This window comes from Primulina tabacum, chromosome 6 (assembly GCF_025594145.1).
Source record: "Primulina tabacum isolate GXHZ01 chromosome 6, ASM2559414v2, whole genome shotgun sequence".
NCBI lineage: Eukaryota > Viridiplantae > Streptophyta > Magnoliopsida > Lamiales > Gesneriaceae > Primulina > Primulina tabacum.
The window spans coordinates 3,420,974-3,433,755 of NC_134555.1; the positions used below are offsets into that span (position 1 = coordinate 3,420,974).

At 35.5% G+C, this 12,782-nt stretch overlaps 3 protein-coding genes and 1 pseudogene across 5 annotated transcripts; 3 read left to right on the forward strand and 1 right to left on the reverse strand.

Moving 5' to 3' along the window:
- Positions 1 to 259: 259 nt before the first annotated feature.
- LOC142548777 (guanylyl cyclase 1) lies at positions 260 to 5,710 on the reverse strand. Of its 3 annotated transcripts, XM_075657294.1 has the most exons (10): positions 5,574 to 5,710; positions 4,350 to 4,668; positions 4,057 to 4,181; positions 3,575 to 3,686; positions 2,920 to 2,994; positions 2,422 to 2,510; positions 1,588 to 1,649; positions 1,285 to 1,357; positions 999 to 1,074; positions 274 to 612 (listed from the first exon to the last, which is right to left on the reverse strand). In XM_075657294.1, exons 2-10 carry the CDS (start codon positions 4,512 to 4,514, stop codon positions 571 to 573), a joined length of 819 nt encoding a protein of 272 aa, XP_075513409.1. In that variant the 5' UTR covers positions 4,515 to 4,668; positions 5,574 to 5,710; the 3' UTR covers positions 274 to 570. The 3 variants fall into 3 exon arrangements, with proteins under 3 accessions (XP_075513410.1, XP_075513408.1, XP_075513409.1); XM_075657293.1 differs by having other exon boundaries at positions 265 to 1,074; XM_075657295.1 differs by lacking the exon at positions 5,574 to 5,710 and having other exon boundaries at positions 260 to 1,074; positions 4,057 to 4,260; positions 4,350 to 4,477.
- Positions 5,711 to 7,169: 1,459 nt separating this feature from the next.
- LOC142548775 (rop guanine nucleotide exchange factor 5-like) lies at positions 7,170 to 10,519 on the forward strand (annotated as a pseudogene).
- Positions 10,520 to 10,684: 165 nt separating this feature from the next.
- On the forward strand, positions 10,685 to 11,972 carry LOC142548779 (uncharacterized). The gene has a single exon (XM_075657296.1). It carries the CDS (start codon positions 10,876 to 10,878, stop codon positions 11,401 to 11,403), a length of 528 nt encoding a protein of 175 aa, XP_075513411.1. The 5' UTR covers positions 10,685 to 10,875; the 3' UTR covers positions 11,404 to 11,972.
- On the forward strand, positions 11,816 to 12,447 carry LOC142548780 (uncharacterized). The gene is made up of 2 exons (XM_075657297.1): positions 11,816 to 12,193; positions 12,283 to 12,447. Exons 1-2 carry the CDS (start codon positions 11,875 to 11,877, stop codon positions 12,297 to 12,299), a joined length of 336 nt encoding a protein of 111 aa, XP_075513412.1. The 5' UTR covers positions 11,816 to 11,874; the 3' UTR covers positions 12,300 to 12,447.
- The last annotated feature ends 335 nt before the right edge of the window (positions 12,448 to 12,782 follow it).

Genomic DNA, 12,782 nt, shown 5'->3' on the forward strand with positions numbered 1-12,782 from the left:
ATACTTTTTCATGGATGACCCAAATAAAAGATCCGTCTCACAAAATACGACCCGTGAAACCGTTTCACACAAGTTTTTGCCTTTAATAAATGCATCTTCCCTTGTCTTGATCATATAAAACAAATTTAATTTCAGTTCATACCTCAAAAGACAATATTATTATTATTATTATTATTATTATTATTATTATTATTATTATTATTACTGTATAACTCAAGTTATGTACTCGAATAAAAAAAAATTGAAAATTGGGAAAAAATTGTCTGAAATACATCTGATCCAATATAATCAATAAAATGTAAATCCTAAATTAAAAATAGATGTAGTATCCATTGACATAAAAATGGGGCAGTAATAAAAATTTGACATCCAAAACTGCTGAATGATATAAATAATCATATATATGCTTCTCCTGTAATTATGTACACATGAACTCAAACTGTATACACTCACTGACACTGTGATGTATAAAAAGAACGAAAGCGACCAAAATGTGCGCAGTAAACCAAATGAATGGCATTTCTTTCATCCAATAATTGCCGGAGAATCAACGATACAAGGAAATCATCCCTAACGAGTCCCACTGATCCTTTCTGATCTTTCGAGAGAAATCTGCAATAATATTTGATGAACACCTCCCTTCTCAAGTTAATAAAAACAATCGAGACACAACGATAAATATGTCAGTAAAATTTGCCGCGTACCACCATTCTCAAGTTAATAAAAACAATCAAAACACAACGATCAAGAAGTTAGTACGGCCGAGTGTTTCCACCTCTCAACAAGAGGAAAATATCAAAACTAGCACAAGTGACGGTCAAACACTACACCCACAGATATTGTTGACAAGCAACTAAAAATTTGAAAAATAAAATAGCCAGCCCCGAGCATAAACAGAGATGAGGTAACATATTTAAGCATGATCATCATTTTTGACAATTTTACTGCTGCCGAATGTCAATATACACAGTGAAGAAATGTAGAGTTGGTAGCTTTACCAGGAGAAGATCTTCATCAGTTCCAAAGGATTTATGTGCGTGTCCTAAACACCACGAAGCAATCTTCTCATGTTTTCTGCAATGAAAATACAATAACGCTAGAGTGAAACTAACTAAATCACCGCGTTTGAACAAACTCCACAAATATTAGATTAAATATTCAAAAATCCATCTGGGGAGAAAACATCAGTAAAACTAGGACTGCTTCATTGAAGTTCAACGTGATTCTCAAGATTTTTAATGTAAACCAATACACAACATCATACAAAGACAGGAAACTGAAAACCTTGTGCTGGCAGGGTCCCGAATCTCAAACTCATCTGTAACAGCATCATAGCCACATATAACAATGTAATGTCCTGCAGGGCCAGTAGTAGAAATCAGTCTGACTTGTGTGTGCAATGAACTAGACCATGAGGGCAAAATCGAGAACATTGATTTGCTATCGCTGAGATAACAGCTCCATGGGAAAGTACATGATTACAATTTTAAATGGTATTACTCCAGTACAATTCTACGCATGAAAGTAATGTTTTGCAAGACATGTAATGAAGATTGCCAGTTAAATCAAAACTTGATTAGTTCTTACCGGTGTAGCCTGCGCTTCCACTACAGATATCGGAGACACAAACACCATCAGGCCGGGAATAACTGCATCCAGAAAACAAGGGGGGGTTCGAATTTATTCTTCAAAGAATGAAACAAACAAATTCATATTTTTTTAGAAGTTCGAATGGTGAAATATTTCCAGGAAAATTGTGAAAATTATGATAAATATAACATCTTTCTATTTTTGTTGATTCTGCAAAAGACCACTACTTGATTAATACGTCCAGGGAATATTATGAAAAATAAAACATCTTTTTGTCTTTGTTTTCAAGAAATACAGTTGTTTCTGTAGATGTCAAAGTATGTCAAGAAGTATATTACAAAACATTTCAAATTTTAAATATTATATTCTGAGTGTTCAAATAATATAATAATAGAAGCTCACTTAAGGGTAATAATTATATTGAGAGAAAAGCAAATATAATTTGTCAAAAGAGAATGCATATAGATGATAGTTTTTATTTTTATTTAATAATGGCTTTTGTTTTTTTTTTTCAGGGATGGAAAACGGTTTTCTAGAAACAAAAACAAAGGCTTGAGCTATGGTAAATAAATCTATGGTAAACCTTGTAGATAAGGAACACACCACATACAACAAGCTAAAGATTGTCACAAGCAAATTTGGAGATGAAACAAGTCTACCGAAAGCCCATGGTACTTGTCTGATCTATCACATTAATAGCTTGAAAAGTTCACTGAAATTTTATAATTTGGTATTTTGCACGGCTCTGCCATACGTGACCAAAAATTGGAAATTGAAAAGAAAAAAAGACTTCCTCAATCAAGCAGTAAAAGAGATAAATGCACGGTATACCTTAGTTTGTATTGGTCAACCAAAGCAATAGCAACATACTTTCCAGATGAGATATGCTCAGAAATCTCACTGGTGCTAACAGATCTGCACTGCAGACAATAAAAATGAAATTAAAATTGATGGCAAAAAGTAGAAGTAATTAATAATGCACATAAAATCAAGAGATAGTGGCTTTGTAATAGGAAAAGTTGGCCATAGAGACCAAAAACAAGAAAAAGCTAATCATGAAGAGAAATTATGAAAACATATCATTGAGCTATAAGCTTGTTTTGTATCTTAGAATCCATAGAAGAAATTTACAATGAAATCATTGGGTAGCATATCATTTTCAATCTATAATAGGTCGGGTAGATGCAGGTGTTCAACCTATAGCTAGCACGTCAAGGAACTAATTCGTGTATGGTACATCAAGATTTTCAAAAAAGTATCCATAGACAAGTCCTTTGGGAGGCACATAAATACGGGGAACGTATTATGAACATAGATAGTAGATTGTACCTCTACAAAGATTCCAGCTTCACGAGCTTCCTGGAACAGCATATCTACTCGAACTAAATCATTAGGTAGTTGCTCCTGCATAAGATAATACTACAAATTATGGGAGAGGTAATGACTATATAATTTGACATGCAAATGATATAGAGATGAAGGGCAAGTTTCAGCAATAATAATTGAAAATAGTGGACTTAGCCCAGCAAAAAGTTCATGCATGATGAATATTAATGGAAAGGGGACCGAAAAGTGTGATGGCGAACTGAAAGTAGGCATGCAATGGGACAAGAAGCAGTAACATATCAGCAAAACCCCCAACTGTCCAACTCCTCTGTGATTGTGTCGTTACCACACATTCATTTTCCCAAGTGGCATCAACTCTATAAACCCATCGTAATAAAAAGAAATTTAAAGGAACCAAACGACATTCTTCATCCTTCAGAATTCCGATTAACCACTTTTACAAGAAGCAACATCAGACAAACCAAGTGTACCATGAAGATATATGTGCATGAAATTGTTGTGAAGTTAATCTTCACGGTTTATATGACATTTAAGGAATCAATGAGGTTATTGATTATTAGATAAAATACTCGTTATAAACATTTACCACTTAATGCAAGCAATATACTTACTTACTCAAGTCCACCGAGAATGTTACCTTGTAAAAGGTCTCAACCGAGAAGTCTGGGTTGGCTCCCAGTGTGACTGTACAGTAGGTAAAGATCACAGAAAATTTTTGCAGCAAATATGCTAAATCAACAGTCCAAATACTGAAATGGAAACAAGACAAAAGGATAGACTGTCAGAATAATATTCCAGATATACACACACTTTGAGACCATAATTATCACTACCATTAATAATCGACTGATAGAAAAACAAGAATACAGCTTATCGGTACTCTACGAGGACAATACAACATAAGGCACGAGCTGGCAAGTAACTATCCTGATTTAAGAATTAGTATGAAGGAAAATTAAAAGGGGTAACAAAATTGATTTTAAAAAATGGAGACCGTGAGAAAACTCGGTGGAGATCCAGAAGCACTAAATTTCTTCATTCTATTACATTAAGAAAAAAGCCAGGGAAAATCTGACTAAGCATGAGTTAGAGTTGTAGATCTTCTCAAAAACAAGGTACCTTGTAGTGCAACATAGATCTTCCAGGTCTTGAATATCACAGTCATAGACCCCAAGAGTTCTCAAAACCATCAAAACACAAGCAAGACCACAATCCCACGTGTATTGTTGATTTATATGCGGGACCTAGAATAATTGACATAATCCAGTTTATTTGAAATGAAAAAAGCTGCATGCAACTGAATTCTAGATTATCTTCTAGCACCTAGGACCACTACATAACTGCAATTGAGCTCAGGAATAGCTGAGGAAAATCACATCAAATAACAAGGCCACTGAAGAAATGAGACTTACGTCAATGAAGTGGGACAAGACGGAAGTTTTGCACTGATCGAGTTTCGATGACTGTTTTAAGTGGTAGGGTTCTAGAAAATTCAAGTGATTTCCAGCTGATCCTTCAAAATCTTCTTCGTTTTGCTTTAATAGTTTGTTGAGAACAAGATGTATAGGCCACATCATTCAGTATATACACTACTATAGTTAAAGAAAAAATGGCTTAAATTGTATATTTTGGTCCAGAAAAAGGATCCAGCTGCTTCTATAACTGAATTCCAAATTGTCTAGCAGTGACAGCTGATGAATCAACACTACTTCAGTCTTCGAACAAAATACCCTGCAAACCATTCAAAGATCACCTTATTATTTTGTAATTCACAAAGATCCATATTCTTCTCGTCAAGTTCCATTTGTAAAAATCAGCTAATTTTCAAATGCATTCACGAAAAATTAAGGTGTCGTTATGCCAGAACCACAGATATATCATAAGCCAATCTTGCTGTCTCAAGAGGTGGAAAAAAGACATTAAGTTGTTAATTTATTTGAAAAGGTCATTTTAACATAAAACAAAACTCTTAAACCCAAATCCCCATAAAAATGCCATGGGAAATCCTAAACCAGCTGATAAAAATACTTGAAACATGTGATCCCTCCGAGTCTCTCCAATAAGGCATGATGACTGTTGGACCAGGCTCAACGTAGAAAGAAAAATGAAAAAGAATCAGAAATTTATACCCGCAGCTTACATACAAACCAACCTTACTACATTTATACGCGTGAAAAGGATATTTATTAACAACCTTTTTTTCCTTCTCTACCCATCGAGCTAATCAAAGCCGATACACCTCTATTGAAAGTAATATGAACAAATCGATCGTAAAGAACTTAAAAACATTCAAAATTATAGCTCAACATCGAAGACCCTCTTTGTATAGCAAATTCGATGTTACACTTATACAGACGTTCAAGATTTCAATTACAACCGGTCAACCAGACTAAACCATCCAAGAAACGATTACAGGAAATCAAACCGCTGGAAAAAAAATCATCTTATTTAATACAGAAACAATACTACCAGTCCAGAATAATCAAAAAGAAAATCTATATTATATTAAAAAATTGGTAAAAATATCCAAAAATCTCAATAACGTCATAATAATAAAACTATCTAAGCATTATCACAAAAAACAATAGCATACATTAAACTAAAAGGCAGCAATTTTGCGAGGGAAAAAAAGGTACCTTTTCGGTTAATTCTGTTTACAACGATTCGGATTCCGAGATGTGGAAGAAAAGGCCTATCAGGGGAGGCGTTTGATTCTTATTTCTCTCCCCTTTTTTTCTCCTTTTTGTTTTAAATTTCGGGGGCAGCAAAAAAATATTTTCACCGGGATCCACCAAACATATCCCAACTTCGTGATTTTTTAATATTTAATTATTCTAACGAAAAAAGTATATTTATTTATTTATAAAATATATATTTTCCCCGTGGTTGCACAAAATTAATTTCATAATTGAAGACTACATATAAGGTACAAGTGTACCAATTTGTGTAACAAAACGTAATTAATTTGATTTCTAGCACAACAATGATATGCCCGGTTTGTCCACATGATAAAATGGACAAGAGTTTAACAATATCAAAATACTAAACTGAAAATGAAAATTACAAGATATCAAAGCTGTAATTAAAAGTTTGCTGGAATCAGACCTTAAACTTTCAGTGAGTATCAATTTGTTTTGGATGCCTCACACTTCTTGGAGACGCTTCTCCTAACTTTTATTCGTCGATACATTTGCTATTATACAAAAACGATAAAATCATACGAAAAATGGGATAAGACGTAGACCTTCTTTCTTTTGTGACGTCTTATAAAACTTATTGTAGATGTTTGTTGTAACTTTTAATTGTTTGTATATGCATCCAAATACTGGACCAAATCGAACCAAATTATAAAATCAAATCAAACTGCGTGATTTGAATTGTGTTTTAGGCACTTAAAATTTGGATTGATTTAAAATCAAACAGAAATTTGATTTGATTCAAGTTTTGGATGAAATTAAACCAAATGAAACTGATTCGAACTAATTACATCAATACAGAAAAGCATGTAATAAATTTTGTTAATTTAATATGATATTTTTATATACAAATATTTTATTTGATTTTTAGTTTGTATCATATTATTATAACCTAAATAAACATAATTACAACTCAAAAAGTTTAGGTTTTTTGTAAGTTGAAAATAATGTAGCATGCAATAAATATTTTAATATATGCATTTTTTTAACTTACAATCATTTTATTTAACGATCAAATAAAATATTCACTCAATTTCTATTAAATACCAAGAGCTACTTTTTACAAATTATAATATCGTGTATAACACTAAGTCACCATAAAAAGCAACATAAATTTAACCATCATGACCAGACCAAATATACCAAACCGAAATTTCAAAGGTCTGGTTGGTTACAGAGGTCTATTGGTTTGAAATTTTGTACAAAAATTGGTGTGAGACGGTCTTATTTTGTGAGACATATATCTTATTTGAGTCATACATGAAAAAATATTATTTTTTATGCTAGGAGTATTATTTTTTATTGTGAATATCGGTATGATTGACCCGTCTCACGGATAAAAATTCGCAAGAACGACCTAATCTTGCCCAAAAAGAAATCAAACCTGATTGAACACCCCTAGTTGTCGGTCAGGCTCCAACTATTATTTACATTAAAATCTAAAAGAGTGTTAGAAAATGATCTCCTGTATAATTTTGGAGAAAAGAAAATCCGGATAGAATTCAGTATGAATTTAAAAGGGCAAAACATGGAGCCTTGTATGACTTTCATTTTGAACGGAACACGCAGATTAAAACTTGACGTGGATGTCCTCACTTTACCAGTTCTACACCTTGTAGAATTTTGAAAATCAAATCCACCGTTCCCGGTAAAATCTTTCGAGTTAAATGAAATTCAATCCCTTTTAAAGATTCTAGCTTTTAACTTGTTTTTTTTTCACCTTTTGAGCTCTTTAAACTGAGTAAAGATCGAGACCTTGGAGTGCGATTTAATGGCACTGGATAAGCCCATTTTTTGAACTGGGAGAATCAAGCTACGCCAGTCATTTCTTCATCTGGAATAGCTTTTTTCCCAGCTATTTTTGGTGTTTTTAATTTTGGAAGTTGAAGTTTTAATGGAAGGTGTAACGGAGAATATCAAGCAGAACGAAGGATCCGATAACTCTTTGTTGGATCCTCTGGGTTGGCCTATAAGAAGAGCAGGAGATTGCGTGAATAACGATGCATTTGAAGGAAAACGCAAGCTTAATGTTAATGTTAATGGCGTTGCTGGTTATTGCAAGTTAAATAATCAAAGATCAAAACTTTCAGGTCAAATATGAAGTTTAAATTTCCATTTTTTCGGGAACGTGATTTCTGTTTTGCTGAATACAAAGATCGGTATTGTTTGTTGTTTTGTGTCTAACTTATCAAGCAAGTTACATATTTTTTGTTGTTGCTGATTCTTCACGAGGAATTGAAATTTGATGGAGTTTATGTTTTGTGTGGTTGTTTCTAAGACCTATTGCGAAGTTGTACTCATGACATGATAAGGGGTGTGGTTAGCTTAGTAATGGAACACTGGGTTTGTCAAGATTTGAGTCATGGGGGTTCATATTCATATTTAGCGTGGCGCAAAAACTAACATAGAAATAGGGATAAAATGACATTTTGGGGATCATTTTATGCTTAAAATTTTAATTTCTGGCTAATGATATTGATTCAAATGAATAGAATTGGAGATGATGAAAGAGAGGTTTGCAAAACTTTTACTTGGTGAAGACATGTCTGGAAGTGGCAAAGGGGTTTCCCCTGCCCTGGCTATTTCGAATGCCATCACCAATCTTTGCGGTATAGGCTTAGTTGTTTCCTTTCCATTTTACATATTCTAAAGTTAACGTCATAATTCTTATTTCTTATATGTCTAGCTACTGTATTTGGGCAACTGTCGAGATTGGAACCCCTTCAATCTGAGAAGAAAGCAATGTGGGAAAGAGAGATTGAATGTCTTGTTTGTGTGGGTGGTCATATAGTAGAACTGACACCATCTTGCCAAACATTTCCTGATGGAACTAAGGTTGAGGTAATACTCGTTCGCTTCTCGAGAAACTTGCATTTATGATTTGTTCAGCATTATTCAGAGAGAAGATCTTGTTCAGAAAAGTACTAAAATGAAAATGGTTTGAAAATCTTGCTCATTTTTCAGCTGATGCTTCTACTTTTCACTCATTGCGTTGAATGATTGACTATTCCAATAGCACAGTTATCTTTACTTTGACGGAACCTATGCCATTTTAGTAACTGATATGGAGTTACGAGTTTGTATTTTGTAAGATATTTCAATGATGGTCACCTTTGACTGCTTCAGGTTATGACTTGTCACCCAAGATCAGATCTTTTTCTTAATCTCCCAGCTCTTCGAAAACTTGACAACATGCTACTAGTAAGATCTGAATGTGTTTCTTGTTTTTATCCCTGTTTATTTTATTTCGCGTAGATTTCACATTGCTTTGGTTTCAGGAAATACTAGACGGATTCACCAATACAGAATTTTGGTATGTTGATAAAGGTACAATAGCACCGGAGGCCAATGGTGCAGTTTCATTTCAGAAAGCCATTCAACGACAGGAGGATAAATGGTGGCTACCTGTGCCACGTGTCCCCCCTGGCGGTCTCCCTGAAGACACGAGAAAGCAATTAAACCACAGGCGTGAATGTGCAAGTCAGATCCATAAAGCTGCAATGGCTATTAACAGCATTGCCTTAGCTGAGATGGAAGTTCCAGAATCATACTCAGAAACTCTTCCAAAGGTCCGAAATTCTTGCATTTATCCGTTTAAATGCACACTAGCAAAGCAAGATTATAGAAGATCAGATAGTTTTTCTACCTGAAAATATTTTAGCAAATGCTGATGATTTATAGATTCTATTTATGAGCAACTATGGATTTCTTGAAGTTAAAATGCTTTCTCTCTCTCGAATGATATAGTTTACGGTACTTCTAGTCCCCCTGCATATCATACGACTAAACCAAATTGACATTCTGATGTTAATTACTTCAAAATGCTAGAATGGGAGAGCCTGTCTGGGGGATGTCATATATCGTTGCATCACTTCTGAACATTTCTCCTCGGAATACTTGCTTGATTGCCTCGATCTGTCTACTGAATATTCAGCTTTAGACATAGCAAATCGAGTGGAGGCAGCAATCGACTTATGGAAAAAACGGGCCACAAACCGTTCCACAGCTAAATCCTCTTGGGAGATTGTTAAAGAGCTAGTGACAGACGGAGACAAGAGGAATCTGCTTGCTGAAAGAGCTAAAAGCCTTCTTCTATGTTTGAGACAACGGTTCCCATGTCTTGCACAAACTGACTTAGATGTCAGCAAAATACAGTGCAACAAGGTTTATACTAACTACCAGCTAATCTCATTCTTCTTGAAAGCCTCATCTTTTAGCCAATCTATATATTGATTTGTTTTTCCTTTTTTTTTTTGAAACTCCTAAGGATGTGGGGAAGTCCATCTTAGAGAGCTACTCAAGGGTTTTAGAAAGTTTGGCATTCAACATCGTGGCACGTATCGATGATCTACTCTACGTAGATGACATAAGCAAACATTCTAATAAAACCATCATGATTGGCCACAGAAAGGTTTCAGTCCCATATTCAGTGACCATTTCGAGCTCTCCATACCGCACAGCATTCACCACGCCAAACTTTTCACCTGCTCGACTTGCTAATAGCCCTGCGAGAGGCGAGAGGAGTCCACATCTTGGTGGCAGTGGCAAAAAACCATCCCCACTCCGTGGATTAGGAGCAAGAAGGGTGCTCACAAATTACCTGGAAAGCGAGGTAAAGGTAAAGAATTGAGTGATATTATTGAATGCAGAGATCTGATAAAGGAGGGGAAGGAGACATCTTTGTATCCACAAAGATGTCAAATAGTGATAGTAGAACGAGGATAGCTTTTGGTTGTTTCTCGAACGAAACATTTTAAATAACACATATATGTAAGTTTAAAAACATTGGTGGCTTTGTTGGTTAACTCATTTATTTGAGTGGGAAAAAGGGCAGAGAGTACATGGAAAAGTGTTGGTTTCTTTTAGGAGAATTCTCTTTGAATGAAAGATGCGTTTAAACCAATCTGAATGATTTTTTTTGTTCACAAGGAATAATCAGAACTAGCTTAGTAAATTTTAAATGGCAAAAAGAAAAAGAAAAAAAGACAACTATGGAATTTCACACAAACGTTTAATCAAATGAGTAAAATATTTTACATCATCCGGAAAATAAATAAGTTTTCTCAGAAGAAATTAATTTGCAGTTTTTTATATGTTATCCTACGCCGAAACATCGGCGTCCAAATGTCCGAAAAGCAAAAGGAGTAACTTTTACTTTTTTAAACTCCCTTGGGGCAGCAATCAAGAAAACATAACGTTCTTCTCGATACTCCGATAAATCTCCGCCGCGGCGCTACCAAAGATGTCGGCTACCAGCATCCACATAACGGCCCTCGACGGGATCGTGAATGTGAACTCCCTCTTCACATTCGCCGTCTTCATCGGCCTCGCATGGAACCCAGCCGACCCCAACAACAATCTCATCGATCCGACCCAACCACCAGACTGCTCCCCCAGCCCGAAGACCGCCGAACGCCTCGTGTGTTTTCACGTGTACTCCTTCAGCTGCTTCCTATTCTCCAGCCTAGTGGCGCTGGGGCTGAAACAGGCCATCAGATTGGCCCGCGACAGCCCGGCCCACTGGCCGATAGACCTGGCACTGGTGAACAAGACGGGTCTCCGGGTCGGGTATGCTTTCTCCGCCGCGGGTTCGGTATGTGGATCGGTTTTCTTGATGCTGGCTCTGGTGAACGTGGTGCAGATAAAGCTGGGGATGCTGGGGTGTGGAGGGAGCAGGCATGGGTTTGCGGCGGTGGTGCCGCTCGTGATTCTGGTACCGTCGGGGCTTTTGATTTATGTTTGTACTGTGCTTTACGCTTTTACTCGTTGAAATAATTGCCCGAATTCCTTTCATTGTATTAATTAAAAGTAATAATGTTCAGCCTAATTGAGTCCAGCAGGAGACCAAGTCAACTGATCCGTGAGACCGTCTCACACAAGTTTTTGTCGGATAAAAATATATTTTTTGACATTCCTAAAAGTATTAATTAAATATAATTTAGTAATATTCATCACTTAGTTTTTTTCCTCAAAAATAACTTCAGAAATATATTACGCTAGAAAAGAGTGACACAAGTATCACACGTATGGAGTCTTTTGTGCCAAACCCGCCACATATGTAGTCGATGCAGCAATTGAAAATCATATCATCTCAATTGGTGCTCCGTCCACTAACAACAATGGTGGATTTTTACTCACTCCCACTACCCTTTTAAGCTCCACATTTCACTATAAAAACAGCAGCTCATACATCGAAACCAGGAAAAACAATCTGAAAACTAACTACTCCACTTAGTTGGCAATGGACAAACTCTTCTGCATTATGCTTTTCATGATCATCGGGATCGCCGGCGTGTATTCAGCCGGTGAATGTCCTAAATCAACCCCAGACATGGAAGCGATGAAGCTTCTTCCATGTGCTTCCGCCGCACAAGACTCTAACGCCGCGGTTTCCAAAGGTTGCTGCACTCAGGTGAAGAAACTGGGGCAGAACCCCAAGTGCTTGTGTGCAGTTATGCTGTCGAAAACGGCCAAGAGCTCCGGGGTGAAGGCTGATATTGCCATGACCATTCCCAAGAGATGCAACCTTGCTGACAGGCCGATTGGTTACAAATGTGGAGGTATTATTTCTCCAAGGAACATATATAATTTATTGTTTTTAAATTCATTATTTAGTTCTGATCATATATTTTGGAAATTGATGTTGCAGCTTACATTTTGCCTTAAAATAGCTTGGAGGAAATGGCAGTCCAGTGCCTTTGAAGTACCAATACTGCATGATCAGTTGTGTACTTATGCTACTTTTAGCAAATGTAATGTAATTACAATAATAATATACACATGGAGAATAAACAAAACTCTTTCCTGCTTTTCATTATTATTCTTTAATTTGCTGATTTTGGATTTTGCTATTAATTATGTATCTTATAAGTACACCATTCGAATATTCGTCATATATATATATATATATATATATATATATTAGTGAGACATAATTATTTAATTTAATCATGTAAAAAGCCATCATTATATTAAATTTTTGAACATTAACTAATGCTATAATGTCAATGATCAAAAACAAATCTCCCAACATGTCACAAGATACTAAATATATTATTAATGATTATACAGATATATTTAAAAAAAGTTGATTTTTTGCGACCATAAATATACCCGCGGCTCCAATAGAAAATAAGGGAGAGCTGATCC

Coding starts and splice junctions, on each gene's coding strand:
- LOC142548780 (XM_075657297.1), top strand. CDS start 11,875: ATGGACAAACTCTTCTGCATTATGCTTTTCATGATCATCGGGATCGCC.
- LOC142548777 (XM_075657293.1), bottom strand. CDS start 4,514: ATGATGTGGCCTATACATCTTGTTCTCAACAAACTATTAAAGCAAAAC. Junction 1,358..1,587: donor TGGAAGCGCAGGCTACACCG/GTAAGAACTAAT, acceptor CTGGCCCTGCAG/GACATTACATTGTTATATGT. Junction 1,075..1,284: donor CGGGACCCTGCCAGCACAAG/GTTTTCAGTTTC, acceptor TTTTCATTGCAG/AAAACATGAGAAGATTGCTT.
- LOC142548779 (XM_075657296.1), top strand. CDS start 10,876: ATGTCGGCTACCAGCATCCACATAACGGCCCTCGACGGGATCGTGAAT.